The 20,205-nt window shown below is 39.3% G+C and overlaps 1 protein-coding gene across 1 annotated transcript in view; it reads right to left on the reverse strand.

The window, feature by feature from the left end:
- The window catches only part of LHFPL1 (LHFPL tetraspan subfamily member 1), a 44,423-nt gene that overhangs the window by 21,755 nt on the left and 2,463 nt on the right, over nt 1-20,205 (reverse strand). The window contains exon 2 of the mRNA XM_012749678.3: nt 11,761-11,859. Coding sequence (XP_012605132.1) covers nt 11,761-11,859 — 99 coding nt within the window. The remainder of the gene's footprint in view (nt 1-11,760; nt 11,860-20,205) is intronic.

Raw genomic sequence — 20,205 nt, forward strand, 5'->3', positions numbered from 1 at the left:
TGTGTGTGTGTACGTGTGTGTAAGAGCACCTGAAATCTACTCTTCTGCTTTTTAAGTACAAAATAGATAAATATGAAATTAGATTAAAGGCCTCGCCATAAAGGTAGGTGTGTCACAACAGTCAGTATCTGGGGCTACTGGTTACTCATCCATCTAGTCCAATGTTCTCTATGTAAAAACAGGGAAAGAAAGGATTAGAGTAAGAAAGTGACATGCCCAAGCATGCTTAGGAAAATTAAAACCTGGATGTCCTAATATCCTGGCCAGGGCTGTTTCTACCACGGTTTGATGCTCCTCTGTGGGCATGGGAATGCATTAAGCTGCCTCGTTGTGCTCCGGGGAACACAAGAAAACAAATTGTCCATGAAGAAGGAAACCAACAGAAAGGAAAGGTAACAGGAAATGCCTGAAAACTGAACCCACAAAGGCCAAACCCCAAGTCACCGTAAAAGGCTTTGAACTGGCAAGAATGAGAGGAAATGATAGGAGAGCAAAGGAAATGAGCCTCCAGGAGAGGAAACACAGGGAGCACACACCACACAGGCCTGTGGGTAGCCTCTATTGTAGGCCTTTGCCAAGGTGGGGGTGGGGGTCTCTCCCAGAAGCCAAGCCTGGGGCATCCCCTCCAAAAAGGCTCTTGGGAACTGGACTGCTACTAATAGCAAATTACATTTAATGCAGCCTATTGTGTTTTGTATGTATCTATTATTTCACTTAATCTTTTCAGTAACCCTATGGAGAGAAATACTATTAATACCACCAATCCCTGTGAATGGAGTCAGAGAGAAGTTAAATACCATACCCAGGTTTGCACAACTCATAAGTGGCAAGGCTCATATTTGAATCCAGGTCTTTCTACCATTAGCCTGTGCTTTTATCCTTTATGCTAAATATACTGGCTCCTTGCTATAATAGATCCTTTTCCTGAAAACTGAAGTACTGGGAACATTTTCATTTCAACAATTGGTATCAATATAATGATGATATCAGACAGCAACTATTGACTGGTTACTATATACTAAACACTGTACAAAGCGTATTGCATCCATGATCTCATTCAATCCTCACAACAACCCCATGAGGTAGCAACAATCTCACAAATGCTGAATAATTTGCCCAAGGTCACAGAGCTAAGGATGTTGTAGATTTGCTGAAGCCTTACAACTAGATAATCTATGGCTAGCCCTCTTCCCATGGCTTTTTTTTTTTTTTCCTGTTCCCTGGCTCCCACTGCTTTTGGTGTCAATTAGAGACTTGGAAAAGAATATCTAGGAGGTGGAGTCAAATGCATTAGTTTAGCATTGGACTTATTAAGGATTCATTTGTGTGGGATGAAGTCCACAAAAATCTTCACTTGATGGCTAGAGTCCAATTAACAATCAGCAAAGCACCTTTATCACCTTAACTCTTTCATTTATTTAATAAAATTAAAGTGTGAGAAAGGCATTGTACTTGACAGGGCTGTTGCTGGGAGGCTTTGCCTGACTTTCCCCTTCTTACTGAATGGTTGATTCATTCAACAAACAGGTGTTGGGTTGCCATTGAGCAACATCTTCATGTACATAGGAATCAGGAAGCTAGTCCCAGGTCACTAGTTGTAGGGCCATGAGAAAGTCACCTGCCCTTATTGGGCCGCAGTATCTATAAACGAGTTCACTGATTCATCTGCAAGGTCCATCCTATTGTAGATTTCAGTGAAAGCTGTATTTTAATGTATGTTGATTTTCTGTTTTAAATATTCCATTGATAGTTTCTTCTTTAAGTGAACAAAAGCAGTCAATTTCCTAAACTGTTCAAATGAAGACTGTTGGGTGAGAGTTAGGTAAGTGATTTTCCAGAGGGGTAGAGCAGGTACAAGGGGAGTACTGGGACTGCAGGAGACCTGGAAGATGGACTGAAAGACACAAAAGGAGACCCTAGAAACAGCAGAGACAGTGGAAGGAAAGAGGTCAGACTTTTGAGGGACTAGGGGTTTGGGATTCTTTCTGCAATTATATGTTTTGTCTTTAGGGCTGTGTCTTCCCCAAACCCACATAAACTCTTCTTTCAAGAAGAAAGACTGAGACAAAGAGTACATAAGAACTAGACAGCCCAGGAGATCAGAAGGGGCCCCAGGTAGACTGTATATGATCTAAGAACTTGTGGAACACAAAAACTTTCTATACCTTTCTTCTATGGTTGAGTTTAGCAAGACAATTTAGATGCCTTTATTAGTGCACATCAAATCTAGAGACACTTTAAAATTTCCCATATATATCCATTCCACTGGGGACACTTTCAGAATCCCATCACATCCAGCCACTGCCTTATTTATTTCTACTCTGATTATATTACAAGATTGATAGGGGACTGAGGCTGAGGGTGGCGCTGAGGAGACAGGATGCAATACTGGGTACTTTCCATTATGTTTCAGACATTTGTTTTATGTGTTTCTGAAAACAATAGAGCTAAATGGTATCTTAAAGAAAAAATTTCTCAAATGACCTTGCAGATCAAGACATACCCTCACCAAAGGAGAAGTGAAGAAGTCGTAGCACACACAGGACAGTGAATTAGGAGACAGGCTCCATTCACTTTTCTGTGTGACCTTACACAAATCACTTTAGCTCTCCATTTCAGAATTTTCTCATTATAAAAATGGCACATTACCATCAGCTATGCATGAGTTTTTTGAGGGTCATATTCCATCATATTCATGAGAACATGTTGCAAATGTGATCCATTGATGGACAGTACAGACCTTACCTTAGAAATAAGTGCTATTGATAACAGAGTGGTTTTCTAAGCTTGTTTAAAAACAGCTATGTCTCATTAGAAGTATTTAACTATGCTAAGTTCTCAACGGGGCCTATTTGGGTGTTCCTTGTCTATAGGCCATCAGGTATGAAGGAATTCCCTAGTAGTTTGTGGATTTAAGAAGATTTTAAAAAATACAGTGGAGTTGAAATATGTCTATTAGGAAATCAATTGAAATATCTATTCAGGGCTCTTACTTACATTTATTCATAACAGAAGAAAAATTCCTCCTCATTGCACATTCACTTTCTCAAGGACCTTGCTGTTCTACATCAATCTCCACTCCACTACAGGATCATTCTCATCCACATTTAAGCATTTGTCCATCTTAGGAAAAGCCTTTCCTCATCCTACATTCTCATCCAGCTACTGCTTAGTTTCTCTGCTCTACTGATAGCAAAACTTTTTCAAAGAATTATCCATACACACTGCCTTCATATTCATCATATCACAATACCTCTGAGATCTATAACTCCAAAATTGCTCTTTTAGGTCACCTTTGTCTATCTGACTCTAATGATGACTTTTCTATCCTTATCTAGTAACTTGCAACAGCATTAAACACAGTTGAATGCACACTTTTCTTTGACATACTCTCTTTCTCTTGGATTCTGTGACTCCCGCATTCTTAATTTTCTTTTTATGTCTCTCTGGCTACTCTTTCTGAGTCTCCTTAAGAGCCTCCTCTATGGAGTAGCATAGCAGCTAAGAGCATAGACAATCAAGTCATGCTGTCTGTGGTAGCCATTAGTCACATTGTGGCTATTACATATTTAAATGTAATTTAAAATAAATTACATACTTCAATTTAATAAAATTAAACTAGATTAATTAGTAAAATTATGTATTTAACACAATTAAAAGCAATAATTCCAACAAATGATAATAATAATGGCTATCACCAATTGAATGTTTTCTATGTATCAGGCACTGTTCCAAGTGTTTTACATGTATCATGTCATTTAATCTTCACAGCAACCTAATGAAATAGGAACTGTTATTAACTTCATCTTATGATCAGGAAGATTAGTTTACAGAGAGGTGAAGTGACTTCTGTATGATGAGTTCAGCTAGGGAGAATGAGTTGAGAAAGAAGAGAAGAGAGCCCAGTACAAGTCATGGAAATTTAATTGAAGTGTCGATGATCCCCCAAACCTAGGAGGCTGTGGAACATCAGGCAAACTCACACTATTACTTGGAGAATAACTTAGTACTGCCTCTTAAAAGGTCATTTAATTCATTAGTAAATAAATTTAAATTTGAATATTTAAAATGCAAATAACTGTTAACCCAATCATTTTAATCCTAGGACTTTGTCCTATAGATATACTAGTATACTAAGACATATATATAAGGTTGTTCACTGAAATATGCTTTGGAAAAGCCAAAAACTGGAAGCAACTAAATGTGCATAAATAGAGGCGTGGTTAATTATTATATGATTTAGTCATTCAACAAATGTTCAGTGCCTACTAGTTCATACTGTTTAAGCAGGCCCTGGGGAGACAGCAATGAACAAGATGGACAAAAAATCCTGCCCTCATGGAGAACATGATATCCCTACAATGGAAAAACATGGCATACCTAAAATGTAAGAGGAAGATCTATAAACATTTATAGCTCTCCAAGAGATATGAACAAATGAAAAACTGAAGATGCAGAACAGTATAGCTAGCTAGCTACATAGATAGATAATATGATCTCAGTTGGAAACACATACTTTGTATTTATTTAAAATTCTGTAGAATACCAAAGGAACTTAATGGTCCCTTTGAGGAATGGGATTGAGGTCAGGAAAAAGGTTGACTTTACATTTTAAGCCTTTATGTTTGTATTGATTTATTTTGTCATATACATGAATTATTTTTATTAAAAGTAACAATCTTAAATAAATAAATATATGTATATATATGGTTTGGCATTTTTCTGGTTATCCATTGCTTTATGACAAACTACCCCAGATCATAGCTGCTTAAAACAACAACCATTTGATTATATATCATGGTTCTGTGGTCACAATTTGATCAGGGCTCAGTTGGTCAATTCTTCTACTCTAAATGGCATTAACTGGGGTCATTCAGTGGTATTCACATGGCTGGTATGGAGGGTTCAGGATAGCCTCACTCTCATGTCTGGTGCCTTGGCAGCAATGGCTAAAAGGCTGGACTCAGCTGAGCCTCTCCCTGTCTCCAGGTACCTCTAAGACTTTCCATGTGGTCTCTCTAGTATAGCTAGCTTACTAAATGGTGTTACTCATCTTAACACCAGACTCTTTATATGATGGCTCAGAGCTCCAAGAAGCCAAGATAGAAACTGCAAGTTCTTTAGATGCTAGTCCTGGAACAAGCTTGATGTCACTTCTGCCATACTCTATTTAGCTTCTATAAAGAAGCTAATTAGAGTACTAAGTCTAATGCTCTAATTATATTTTATTCGATTAGGTTAAAGCAACTATAGGCCAGCACAGACTTGGGGAATAGGAATTAGAAATAGATTCCGCTTCTCTATGGGAAAAGTGTCAAAGAATTTGTGCCTATCTTTAATCGAATACAGACATCAAGATCAGTGCCTTAATACAAGTTATATCTTTGATAATTCAATTTAGGGCTAAAAAATGAAAACCTAGGGAAAGAGGAGTTGAAGACATGAGGGTGACCACTTTATACTGCAGTCTGCAGGAGGTCTGTCAGAGTGAGAAATTGTTTTTACTTATTCTGACAGATTGATAATGCCTACGTCTATTCTCCTTCTTACCCCTTTCATCTCTCTCAAGCAAGTCAGGGTAAAAAGCTTATTTCTCTGATATGGGCCATGCCTTTTCTTTTCTTTTTTTCTTTTCTTTTCTTTTTTCTTTTCTTTTCCTTTTTCCTCTGTGCATCTCTTTTTCTACATTACAAAACACATAGTAGAGTATAGAGCCTTCACAGAGTCAAGGTAAATTCTATCAATTGATAGTTTACCCCCTGTGCTATCTTTTAAAGAAGGCCACCATTTAATTTCAGTGAAACATTGTACTAGGTACCTTATTATACTTTTTATTATTTCATCTTAACACTAACACTGGAACAGATATTATTATTACACATGTTTTACAGATAAGGAAACTGAGACAAAAATATAAAGTAATTTTACCTCACGTAAGTGCTTAGGTGGCAAATCCTGGATACCAACTGAGGTCTTTGACTCTAAAGCCTATGGTCTTTCAGTGCACCATGCTATTACCCAAGGAAAAAGGCATAAAACTCTGCACACTGGACACCCAGGATAATTTTTTTCTATTTCATTCATCCATTCACATAATACGTAAGGCAGGCATCCTCAAACTACGGCCCACAGGCCACATGTGGGCCGCCTAATACATTTATCCAGCCCTCTGGGTGTTTTTGTCGCCGCTGCCTGTCCTGCTTAGCAGCCGACTCATCCCGGGCCTACAGTGCGCACTCTCCAATGGTTTGAGGGACAGTGAACTGGCCCCTGTTTAAAAAGTTTGAGGATCCTTGACCTAAGGTGTGCCAAAGATGTTTCCACACTGCCAGGATCCCCAGAGTACTAAAGAAAGGTATGAGGAGAAAGGCCATATTTCTTGCCTTGGCATTCCCAAATTTTGGCAATCCCAAGAATGACATTCCCAAAACATCATAAAATATTCTTTTTAATTCTACTAAATGTTTTGTTGTTGCTCCTGGCACCTCCACTTTTCAAGGGAACAACTGTTAGTCTGTTGGGACAGATCTTGTATGTTTGGAAAACTGACCAGGAAAGGATCAAAGATGGCACAGGTTTTTACTCCTTTTCAGCATTAACCAGAAAGGTGCTAATATGGAGGCATGAAAATGGAGAATATAGACAGGAAATGTGGGCCTCCGAGCATGGTAGACACTTACACAGTTGAAAGAATTGAAAAGTAGTTTAAAAACGGGACCTTTGGGGCTTGTTGCAAGCAGGATTCAGCAATCCCTTTATTCCTTAAAGATTCATAGAACAGCACAGTATCCAATGCACTGAAGATAAGAGAGCTAGGGCCCTCAGGAGACATAAGGTTCAGAAGAGAAGCATAAACTGAAAAAGAATGTAATGGAGAAGGAATGATACCAAAAAATGAGTATAAGAAGAAAGAGAAGAATAATGATCATGTAGAAAAGAGAATTGGAGGCCCTTAACTTGGAACAGAGGCAGCCACACATAGAACTGCCCATTTGTGAACTAGGTCCTTAAGGATGGTGATTAGGGAAGAAAATAAAGTTGGAAAACTCCATGCAAATCACATATCTAATTTTTTATTTTGGTATTTTATGTGAATCAAAGTAGAATCATAGCAACTTATTCTATGAAGCCAATATTATCCTAATACCAAAATCCAATAAACACATCACAAGGAGAGAAATTTACAGACCAATATCCTTAATAAATATAGATGCGAAAACCCTCAACAAAATACTGGCAAACTGAATCTAGCAACAAATAAAATGGATTATAAACCATGGACGTGATTTATCCCAGAAATGCAAGGTTAGTTTAACATATGAAAATTAATCAATGAAATGTACTATATTAAAAGGATAAAGGACAAAAATTACATGATCATCTCAGTAGATGTAGAAAAAGCATTTGACAAAATCCAATACCCTTTCATGATGAACACCACATTCAATAACCTAGGAATAGAGGGGAACTTCTTCAACCTGATAAAGGTCATCCGTCTATGCAAAAAAAAACAAAAACAAAAACAAAAACACATAGTTAACATTAGTACTTAATGGTGAAAAACTGGCATTTTACCACTACATTCAGGGATAAAATAAGGATTTTCACTCTCACTGGTTCTATTCAACATTGTCCTGGAAGTTCTTGCCAGTGAAATTAAGCAAGGAAAAGAAGCAAAAGGCATTCGGTTTGGAAAAAAAGAAGTAAAACTACCTCTGTTCTCAGATAATATGGCCTTGTATATAGAAAATCCTAAGGAATTCACTTAAAAAATCATTAGAATTAATAAAGGAGTTCAGCAAGGTTGCAGGACACAAGGTCAACATACAAAAATAATTTTTACAGATGCTCCTTGACTTACAATGGTGTTACATCCTGATAAACCCATCATAATTTGAAAATATCGTAAGTCAAAATGCATTTAATACATGCAACCTATCAAACATCATAGCTTAGCCTAGATTATGTCAAAGGTACTCAGAGCACTTACATTAGCCTACAGTTGGGCAAAATCATCTGGCAACCCAGTACACTATAGAGTATGGGTTGTTTATCCCGGTGATTATGTGGCTGACTGGGAACTGTGGCTCACTGCTGCTGCCCAGCATCATGAGTGCATATAGTATTGCAAATCTCTAGCCCAGGAAAAAATCAAAATTAAAAATTTGAAGAACAGTTTCTACTGAATGTGCGTCACTTTTGCACCATACTAAAGTCAAAAAATCTTAAGTCAAATCATTGTAAGTCAGAGACCATCTGTATTTATGTATTTATACACACTAACGATAAGCAATCTGAAAACTAAATTAAATTAAGTTAAAAACACAGAAAATAATTTTGTGTTAATTAACCTGATTTAATCATTCCACAATTTGTACATGTAGAATAACTTCACATTGTCCTGTTAACATATACAATTATTATTTTTCAATTAAAAATAAAAGAAAAAAATTTAGAAAAACAATAAAATACTTAGAAAATAAATTTAACCAAATAAGTGAAAACTATAAAACATCATTGAAAGGAATTACAGCTGACCAAACTAAGTGGAAAATCATTTCATATTCATGGATTGAAAAGCCTTAATATTATTAATAGCAATATTCCTCAAAATAATCTACAGTCTCAACACAATCCTTATCAAAATATCATCTGGCTTTTGTGTAAAAATTGACAAGCTAAACCTAAAATTGACACGGAAAAGCAAGGAGCCCAGAATAGCCAAAATAGTCTTTAGAAAGGAGGACTCACATGATTTCAGAACTTACTACAAAGCTATGATAATCAAGACACTTTGGTACTGGCAAAAGGATACACTTATATATCAATGGAATAGAATTAAAATTCCTTACATTTATGGGCAATTGATTTTCAAAAAGGCTACCAAGGCCATTCAATGGGGGTGGGGGAATAACAGACTTTTCAATAAGTGGTGCTAGAACAACTGGATATTCACATACAAAAAAATGAATGTGGACCTCTGCCTCTGCTATACACAAAGTTAACTCAAAATGGAACAAAGACCTAAATATAAAAGCTAAAAATCTAAACCTGTTAGAAGAAGATATAGGGGTAAATCTTCATGATCTTGGATTTGTCAGTGTAGTTTTAGATGTGACACCTAAAGCACAGGAAAAAAATAAAAAATAGATAAATTGGATTTCATAAAAATTAAATACTTTTATACTTTAAAGGATGTTATCAAGAAAGTGAAAGGACAAGCCACAGAATGGGAGAAAACATTTGCAAATCATATATTTGAAAGGGGTCTTGTATCCAGAATACATAAAGAACTCTTACAACTCAGTGAAAAAAGGCAGATAACCCAGTTAAAAATAGGCAAAGTATTTGAATACATATTTCTCCAAAGAAGATATAGAAATGACATTTACATGGTCTTAAGAATTTTTTCTGTGTGTACAAATTTAGCTGCTATTAACAGAAGAGAGAGCTTTCTGTGAATAGTCATGTATGTTGATCAGATATAATTTTCTGAGATCTTCAATTAATCGCACTTTAAAAATGACCAAAGCATGTCTTTCTTTTTTTTTTTTTCTTTGAGACAGAGTCTCACTCTATTACCGGGAGAGTGCCGTGGCGTCAGCCTAGCTCACAGCAACCTCAAATTCCTGGGCTCAAGCAATCCTTCTGCCTCAGCCTCCCGAGTAGCTGGGACTACAGGCATGCGCCACCATGTCTAGCTAATTTTTTCTATATATTTTTAGTTGTTGAGCCAATTTCTTTCTATTTTTAGTAGAGATGGGGTCTCACTCTTGCTCAGGCTGGTCTCGAACTCCTGAGCTCAAACAGTCCGCCTACCTCGGCCTCGCAGAATGCTAGGATTACTGGCGTGAGCCACCGTGCCCAGCCAACATGTCTTTCTTGAATTAACTTTGAATAAAAGTTTGTATATTATTTGTTTACAAAAAAGAAATGGCCAAGAAGCACATGAAAAGATGGTCAACATCATCAGTTATCAGGGAAATGTAAGTTAAAACCACAATGAGATAGCACTTTATACCCCTTGGGATAGCTATAATAAAAAATGCAAAATAAGTATTAGTGAAGATGTTGGGAAATTGAAGCCCTTGTGCATTACTGGTGGGAATCTAAAATGGTGTAATCACTTTGGAAAATAGCCTAACAGTTCCTCAAATGGCTTAAACATAAAGTTACTATTTGACCCAGCAATTTCTCTCTTAAATATATACCCAACAGAAATAAAAATATATGTCGACAAAAATGTGTACACAAACATTCATAGCAACATTATTCTTAATAGCCAAAAAGTAGAAACAACTCAAGTATTCATCAACTGATAAATGGATAAATAAAATATGTTGTATCTATACCATAGAATATTATTCAACCATGAAAAGAAATAAAGTACTGACTAATGCTACAACATGGATGAATCTTGAAAACTTTCTGCTAAGTGAAAAAATCTAGACACACAAAAAACATGTCTTAAATGAGTCCACTTATATAAAATATCAAGAATAAGTAAATCCATGTTGACAGTGGTTTACCAGGGCCTGGGAGCAGAGGGAGATGGGCTCTGACTACTAATGGGTAAGGTATTTCTTTAGGGGCTGATGAAAATCTTCTGTAATTGCATAGTGGTGATGGTTGCACAACCTTGTGAATATATTAAAAACCACTGATTATACACTTTAAAAGAGTGAATATTTTGGTATCTAGGTTATATATCAGTAAAACTGCTATTTTTAAAAAACAGAATCAGTCCCACAACCAAGTAGGAGAAATGTGCTAAATGTTCAGTTTGTATCCCAGCTAGCAAGACCAGTGGCTTGCTTCCCTTTTCTTCAGTACCTCCTCCAAGTATTTACTCATTCCTTTACCTATTATAGAATTGTTATATTAACCTGCCTTGCCCTGAGTCAAGAACACTGGACATTCTAGAGTCCATGTTTGTTACACCTTCCCTCATGTTATGTTTGTACAGAGAACAACTCCTTCATCCAAATATGGGTCAGGTGAGACTCAGAAAACAGAAAAAGGAAGTGTGGGAGCACAAGCTATATGTGGATAGGTGGCCTCATTGTTCCCAAATCCTTTTGTATAATTGAGAATACTCAAGGAAACCTAGACATTTCCACTGCTACTCTCTTCCATCATGATATGTTTGGGAAATATTTTGAAATCTTCCAATTAAAGTCTAATCCATTACCAATTCACAATAGTGAATCTAAGCCATTCTCAGTGAGAGTGGGCAACCAAAGAATGGTCCAGAGCTATTTATGTTGCCCATTATAATATTTAACAGCTCTTGCCATTAGAAACATTTTCCAATAATTAATCTAAGTTCCTTGTGCTTCATGTAAACTAGATTACCTCTTATTACATCCTTAGTGGAGACTGATAAGAGATACTGTTGATTTACATTTGGAAAATAGTGCCTAGAAAGAAACACTAGTAGGAACTAGAATTTACTCAGAAGATGGCAGATCATTAGTCTCCAAGTATTTTAAATCTCTTTGAACATAAGATTGCCCCAAACTGGTCAAAAGTCTCTGGGAAAAAGTACATAAATGGTGTGAAGAGATAAAGATGTGAAATTTAGAGCCTACCCTTGTGAGTTAACATGGCCAGATGTGTCTGGCCAAGCCACTACTCCCCATAAGCTAATAGGGTGAGAGTGATTCAGGCAAGTACCATTAGCAAGCAGAGGACCCTCCAAGAGGAGGCAAAACAGATTTCCCATGAACCATCACTGTCATCTTGCCCAGGCCACCTTACCTAACTGAAATTGATTGGAGACATTTCCACATGTTTGCATTATCTCCGGGCTATTCCATCCTAAGGGGTATAAGGCACAGCCTGAGCTTATCAGTAGTCCTGGAAAGAAAAGCATACACACAGGTAGAGAAAAATATAACATGTCTTCTCTCACCCCAACATTCCCTCTAGATTAGCTCAGCTCAAATTCTGCCTCCTCCACGCAGAACTTACACTTCCCCTTTACCTTACATTTCTATGACACTGTCAACTCAATAGGATTTCTTTGCCATGCCATAGGTGGTGGGGTACAGTAGATAGCAGAGGTGACAACTCATAAAGAAAGGGTAATACTGGAAATTGAGACAGGCCAATATACTTTTTACACCCAAAATATTTTTTACAATGACTTACAAAGCGAGGTTGGCTTCTCCAACCTCTTCTGCCTTGGTCTGGTTTACAGATAACAATGTAGAGACCACTCCTCCTAAAATCCAGCTTTTTTTCTAAGCACCAGTTAGGTCCATACTTGCTGAAATTAGGTTATGATTTCTGTAACTTGGAAACTTGGAGTTAGCTGCTGGACTGAGATCTCCAGAGAACATATATATTAGTAGGCTTCTCCTGGTGAGCAGGGCACCACACTACCTCTTCCCAGAGAAATCATTCCAGTTTTATGCCAAGCATTCCTGCCTGTTTGGCTTCCTATGTCTTCCACTGTGTCCTTTGCCTTTATCCCCCTTTTATTTAGGTCAGTTAGTCACTGCAGGGAAACTCTGTGGGACCTTATCTTAGTAAAGTAATCTTACTCTTCCCACCAGAGATACAAATCTGAGTCTGCTTGCCAACACTGCCTTCTAAGGGCAACTGCTTCGCACAACTCTTTCTTATTTGCCTAGGTTTTCACATTTTATAACCTATGCCCCAACCCTGCCTCTGGCCACAGAGGATTGGCTCAAACACTGGCATCTGACACAAAACAACCACTCTCATTGGCTGGCCAGTAATGGATGATATTGTAGCCTGGCATGAAGAGATGAGCTAGACTAGATTCTTGTTTCTGGAAATTTTAGTGAAGAAACATAGAGATGCTGGCCGGGCGCAGTGGCTCACACCTGTAATCCTAGCAATCTGGGAGGCTGAGGTGGGAGGATTGCTCAAGGTCAGGAGTTCAAAACCAGCCTGAGCAAGAGCGAGACCCCATCTCTACTAAAAATAGAAAGAAATTAATTGGCCAACTAAAAATACATAGAAAAAATTAGCCGGGCATGGTAGCGCATGCCTGTAGTCCCAGCTACTTGGGAGGCTGAGGCGGGAGGATCCCTTGAGCCCAGGAGTTTGAGGTTGCTGTGAGCTAGGCTGACGTCACAGCACTCTGGCCCAGGCAACAGAGCTAGATTCTGTCAAAGAAAAGAAAAGAAAAGAAGAGGAGAGGAGAGGAGAGGAGAGGAGAGGAGAGGAGAGGAGAGGAGAGGAGAGGAGAGGAGAGGAGAGGAGAGGAGAGGAGAGGAGAGGAGAAGAGAAGAGAAGAGAAGAGAAGAGAAGAGAAGAGAAGAGAAGAGAAGAGAAGAGAAGAGAAGAGAAGAGAAGAGAAGAGAAGAGAAGAGAGAGATGCTGAGCTAGTTAACAGATAATGCAGAAATTGAGGGGGAAAAACACCAGTAGGTAGAATCAAGTCTGTCTCAAGCTAAAGCCAACTTCAATCCAAACTTATGAGTGGACATCAATTCTGGGTAGGCTGAGAAAACTGATTGGTAGAGGGAGAGAAGTGAGGAGAATAGTAGCATGAAGCAGACACACCATTAGAAACTTCATACTGTCCATGAAAGAGCTAGATAGAGAAAAGAGAAACCAGTCCTTCCTGATGTCTTTCCAATTCCACTTTCCTTACATTATAATAAACTCCCTTTACATTGAGAGAACTCAAGTGAGTGTCTGCTGCTTGTAACCAAAAGAGTCTAATTATGAGAACACTATACTTCCTTGCCACACCAAGGGTCATGGGGAAGACAGCTGCCCTGAATGTGGGTGCAGAGAATAACATGTAACACAGAACAGCTACAGAGCAGCTGCTTGATCAATGATGAATGAATGGCATATTTACAGGTTCCAGCACTCTGGGGCTCAACTGGATAGTGAAAGGCAGCCTGCTCAAGGGACCGAGGCTTCACCTTCACTTCTCTTTCCTCACTAAGGAAGAGTCTATATACTCCCCAAGAAGCTAATAAGCCCACTTTGCCTTCAAAAGAATCCCTTAGGAGGAAGATCTCAAAGTAGCCTCCAAGCTTGTCTGTCACATGGCAACCAGATTTTCTCAATATTCAGTGAGGCCACAGGAGAAGACAAAGACCTTAAGAAACAGCAAAAAGGGTTTAAATAAGAAAATAGGGAGAACTGATTGACAGTGAGAAAGGTTTTAGAAACTAAAAGAATGACCAATTAAGGTTACAAATTCCTTTCAGTGGAATGCTTAAAATTAGAAAGCAATCTTATCTGTCTTGTAGTCTCACAGGAAATGAAACTGGTCACTCAAAGACCTTGCTAGGCTCTGGAATTCATCCAGTGGTAATACAACAACACTCCTGTTTTTCACCACAGATAAAATGAAATTCTATGATATGAGGAGGTAGTCCAGAGGATGCACAATAGGTGAAGGACAAAACTGGAAATGAAACCTAAGCCTATTCCTGATGCCAGGATATACCCTTTGAGGGAAGAGTTAATGAAGACTGAGCTTTCCCACACAGACTAGGAAGAATAGAACACAAGTTTATAGAAGTACATCACCTCTGTTTTCCAACCTCCACATTGAGATCCCTGGGACTGGCATGAACTCTGACTTCACAAGCAGGAACTAGAGCTAGCCAAGTGCCCTTCCTGGCACAGCAGGGGGGAATCTTCCACTCTCTTTAGCCTCCCTGCTCCTCAGACCTTACCATGCTAAGGAGCTCAGGCCAGGGATTATCTCCTCCAGGAAGCCACCCTTCACCATCCCCAACCCCCAGGCTAAGTTACAAGCTCCTCTTCTCTGTGTCAGTAGCAACCTGTGCTTACTCCTGTGACTAAAACAGCCTGTAACATATATTCCCCACAACAGTTTGTCATCTGCTTTGCTCATTCTAGTATGTGTTCCTTGAAGGCAAGGGCCATATTTATCTTCAACTCTGTATCCTTAGTACCTGGTACATAATAAGTGCTCAATAAATGCATCTGTTTCCAAGTATGCAGAGCCTATGTAACAGATAGCTTCCTTTGCCCACACTGCCCAAAGGGGAAGCCTTCTGAAAGGACTTCCATGGCAGGATTGGGAGATCATCATAGATGCCCGATACAGTCAAAGAAACTTGGAGAGGAAAAGGCCTTTGGAGATTACCTATTCCAATCCTTTCTTGTTACAGATGTGGATGTTGAGACCCAAAGAGAGAAAGTGATTGATCCAAGGCCACATAGCCAGTTACTGGCAACACTTTTTCTCACTGATTAAAGAGATCGTCAACTCTTAGAGATTCTGTCCTTCTAAAGATATGTGTCAAGGAACAACTATCTTGTGGCAACAATATCTCTAGAAGGAATTTTGCAGGCGTTAGATGGGAAAGACAGTATAACATGATGACATAAGAGAATGCGTTCTGTAGTCAGGCAATACCTAAATTTAAATTCCAGCTCTGCCATCTAGATGCTGTGTGGCTTAAGGCAAATTACTTAATCTCTCTATGCCTTAGTTACCTCATCTTTAAAATAGGAATAATAATAATACATTTGTCCCTTGATATCCACAGCAGATTGGTTCCAAAAACCCTATGGATACCAAAATCTGCAGATGTTCAAGTCCCTTACATAAAAGGGTGTAGTGTTTGAGTATGATCTATGAACATCCTCTTTTATACTTTAAATCATCTCTAGATAACTTATAATACCTAATGCAATGCAAATGCTATGTAAATTATTGTTATACTGTATTTTTATTTGCATTTTTTACTGGTTTTTTTTTTTTTCAAATGTTTTTCATCTGTGGTTTGTTGAATCCACAGATGCAGAACCTGCAGATATGGAGGGCTGACTATTTTACAGAGCTGTTCTGAGGATTAATGAGATTAATATACATAAAGTGCCTGGGACATAGAAAGTGCTCAACAAAGATTTATTATTATTAAACAGCTGCCTCTCCCTGTGGCTCCTCTCTCAGTTTCCACCTGCATTCCCTATGCTAATTTCTTCCTTACCTGTTTGTCCCCCATAAAAAAACAGCTAAAAAGTCAAAAGCTGAACAGGGCTTAATTCAAAAGCTGCCTGCTTGGAGTTATCTTGCAATTTTGCAGAGACATCTGCTCAAAGACCAGGAATCTCTGAAAAGCATGTGTTCTGCTCCAGTGCACGTAGCTCCATGCTCTGCCCAACCTGCCCTCCCACCCTTCCACCGCCTCGGCCCTCCATCCTGCCTTTTAGACAGATGAGCACATGAGGCTTTAAACATACTTCATGGAGATATTTGACTTGTAACTGACAGCTGATTCCATTACATTTGATAGTGGCTGGAGAAAGATGCCTTGGGGAACACATTCCAACTAAAAATGAAGTCATAGGGTAGTTCATCCTCAATTACATTTGTCCCCAACTGTTCTCATCAATTTGGGGTTGTAAATATGTGCTTCATATAGCAATAGGGCAGTCCTTTGCCAGTCTGAGGCCCTGCCACCTTCTGGAAGAGTGGAGGCTTACTAAAATTTTAGATTCCTGGGCTTCAGCCCCAGGTATTTGATTCAGTAACTGTAGCCCAAGAGTATACATTTTAAAAGCACCCTGTGATGTTGAGGCATCTGGTCCTGGTATCAACACTTAAGAAAAACATCACCAAAAATATTAAGAGCAGGAGATGTGTTGGCAGAGAAAACTCATTTAAATTCCGGCTCTGCCACATATGAGCTGCAGCCCTGGCTCCTGCAGCTCCTTTTCTGTGTCATTGCTAACTCCCAGTTTTACTACCCCTCCAACCACTTCCCCATGGAGAAGTCTGTCCCTACTGCATATGTTCAGCTGGGAACATTCCTATTCTCGCCTGCCTCTGGGAAGGGAAAGAAAGCCCTTTAGAATGTGTTACCATCTGTGTTGCCATCTTTACTCCCCTTACTACACTTGGGCAGATGTCCAATAGGCTGCCATCTTGTTTCTCTTCCTCAGCTGCTCCCCTCCATAAGAATCTTCCATCACAAAGTGTACCAAATCTCCTCCCTAAATGTGGTTGTTGTGGTTTGGGTTCACTGAGCTGACCAAGAAGAGGCCCGGAGTTGCACACTTTACTCAGCTTCAGCCCTTGTGGAAACTTCAACATCAATACAAAATGTCAGATACAAAATCTCAGACAGAATTGGAACCCTCCCTGCCGCTACATCCCAGCTGCCCTCAACTTTCTCCTGCTTCCAGAATTACTATCTCTCCACACGCTGACAGCTGTACAACCCTCTCCCAACTGCACATTCTCAATTAGGTAGATGTCTAATCTTTGTCTCAGGGCAAGGATAGCCTCCTTACTGAACATTATCAACCTCTTCTCACCCCTCCTCCCTCATTCACAAATGCAACTGTTGAGTGGCAACCATTTTGTTACATTCCCCACTTTCATCCCTAAGTCCTCCATCTTCACATGGCTGCCAACTCTCTTTTTCAAACATGATTATTAGGCAGCTTGGATTTACTACTCCAAGAAGAAGCGCAATATGGGTTAATTTGTTATTAATTTGCTCAGTTTATATGTTTTATAGCAACTTCAACTCAAATATAACTTAGTGGAAAATGTAGAAACCCGCCCTCCAACTATATCTCAGCTTTCCCTTCCCAGGGAACTCCCTAACTCACTTCCCCCATTTATTCAACCTCATATTCTCTCTCATAGTTACAGGATAGTTCACATCTGCTAGAGATGTCAAACGTAGAGCAGGGGAGGCTTCACAGAAAGGCTGCCTTGGACCTGGCCTTTGAGAGATCAATAGACATTACAGGTAGAGTTGGAAGAAAAGGGAATTCCAGAAAACAGCAACACCATAAGCAAAGCTGAGCAGAGTTTCTCAAATTTTAGTGTCTACTGGAAGAATGCTGGGGAATGATAGGTAACAAATCCAAGGCAGTAGTAACAAGGGAATATGATCAGGCTATGAAGAAGGCTTTAACTGTATTGGTAATATTCTATTTCTCACATTAAGTGAAGAGTACATCTGAAATATATCATGATGCTTTTTCAAAAAGATATGAGCCTGAGAGACTGTGTAAAATGTATTTTAGCAGGCCCTGGTTCAGTCTGTAGCACTAAGGAATCTGCATTAACAAACATCTCAGGTAATTCTTATGCAAGTGGTTCATGGACTTATCTGAAAAATACTTTGATAGCATTTCTTTCCCAAAGGAAAAAAGAAAAATCGAGATCACCACTGCATTCTCTGCTCTGCTACAATTTGCTACATGAGTCTTTGCTAGTAGGTTAACTTCCTTCAGTACAATTTCCCAAACAGAAAATCACTTTTATAATTCTTGCTCAGCACAGTAAGGATAAATGAAAAGATGTCTCGTGAAACTTCAGAGGATTTTCCAAGAAATTCATGGTTTCCAGAGAAGATAATGGTTTTTTAGAAACCTAGCACCCTTCCTGGAATCAAGTTCTTAGTGATATGTGTCCAATGACAACTTTTATTTAGCTTGAAGCATGTAGCATTAAGATCTTACATGGTGAAAAGCACTGGTGCCTGTCTAGGTGTGTTGAATTCTGTCCCCTTAACAATAACAACAACAAAAATAAAATAAACAAACAAAAAAAACCACTCAGGGTGGTGGTTCTCCCTGGGTATGGAAAAGGAACACGTATGCATATCAGGATCATTGGGGAGATTTTTCTACACATGTAGTCTACACCTGTCTCTGTATATATCAGAATAGACAAGGAGACTGGACAGTTGGGAGCTCACATTTTTTAAGCACCCCAGGTGATTCTGATACATTCCCTGCTCCAGAAAGATTCTTGGCCTCCCTCAAGTAATCCAATCCAAGATCTTATACTTTTTTCCTGCCAAGAAGTTCCTTATATTTACTTCTCACCTATTTGTTCTTTGTTTAGCTCTCACCGAAGATAGAGGATAATTCACAAGCATCTTGCATATGTATATACACAAGGGAATGTGAATAATGGCCATGTTCTCAGGGACTGCGAGCCAGCTGGTTGGAAACCTCAGCATCCCCAGGGTTGAAATAATCTCTTGGCCAGATGTTTCCTTCAGTGATTGGAACAGGGCATGAAGGTCCCAGTGGAAGGCTCTCTGGACCCTAGGCTTGTCCAGCTGGATCAGCTGCAGGTGGAGCAAATGGGACCCAAGGGCCTCATCAGGTCACCTTGCTGAGTATGAGTCAGGCCAGCAGCTCTTTATTTCTTCCTGTCTCTCCCACTTCCCACCACTCATCTCTGTGGGCAGCCGCCAGACTGGGGAACAAGAGTCAGGCAGGGGGAGGGGATAGTCCTTAATGGATACTCCATCTTTTCAGTGGTTTGGGGTCTGGCAGAGAGAAACAAGACCCGAAACAAATTGGCTCCTCCCCTGATGTATTTCGGTCAATGCACTAGCTGCCGAGAAGCAGCCTGGCCTGGAGCAACAAAATCAATTCCCCTTGTCTGAACAACAAGCTTGAACTTAACCCCCACAGTTCTTTCACATGTATCTTTTATCTATGGAGCTCAAAATGTTGCCCAAGCTTGGATTCCTGCCACTGGAAAGCCCTTCTTGGAGGGTCATACCAAAGGTCTTCAAAGAGCCTTAGGCAATAATGGCCATATGCCAAGGGGCTTCTAGAAAATATTGTACATCCAAGTGGTCTTCACCATTCTTTCACATTTGATATAATTTTGACAGCCACAAGTCTCTAAAAAGGAGGAAGGAATGGCTCTTAGGTGGCTGGTGTTACAGATGGGGAGGCTGTGAAGGTCTAGTAATCTGCCCCAATATCATTCCCCTGACCAGGGATAAACCTGGTAGCACATTCTGGGTCTTAAGTCTTTCTAGGGCTACTGACAAATAGTACTTTATTCTTGAACTTTAAATATCTCCATCCATATGTAAACACTGTGACTATGTTCTATGAGGAAGGGTCATGAGGAATACAGAATGGCAGAATCATATGAGACTAACATAGTATTCATGTTTTGACTTCTACTATATGACACCTGCCTCTCAAAGTCTGTCCTGCCCAGCCCGTGAACGTCCAAATCTCTATTACCTTCCCATATGCTCCCTCAACAACTTCCTTTGAGTTTCTAGACTTACTAGGTGAGATCAACTCAAGTGTATTATATGGAAAACTATGAGGATATTGTAAAAGTTTCAGCCAAGCCCCAAAAAGAAGCAAGTTAAAGTAGGAGCTACTATTTATGCTTGGAATCTAATGGAGGCTGTTGCTAGAGGTCTTTTGATTCCTGCCAGTTAGCTCCTC

This window comes from Microcebus murinus, chromosome X, assembly GCF_040939455.1.
Source record: "Microcebus murinus isolate Inina chromosome X, M.murinus_Inina_mat1.0, whole genome shotgun sequence".
NCBI classification, from domain to species: Eukaryota; Metazoa; Chordata; class Mammalia; order Primates; family Cheirogaleidae; genus Microcebus; species Microcebus murinus.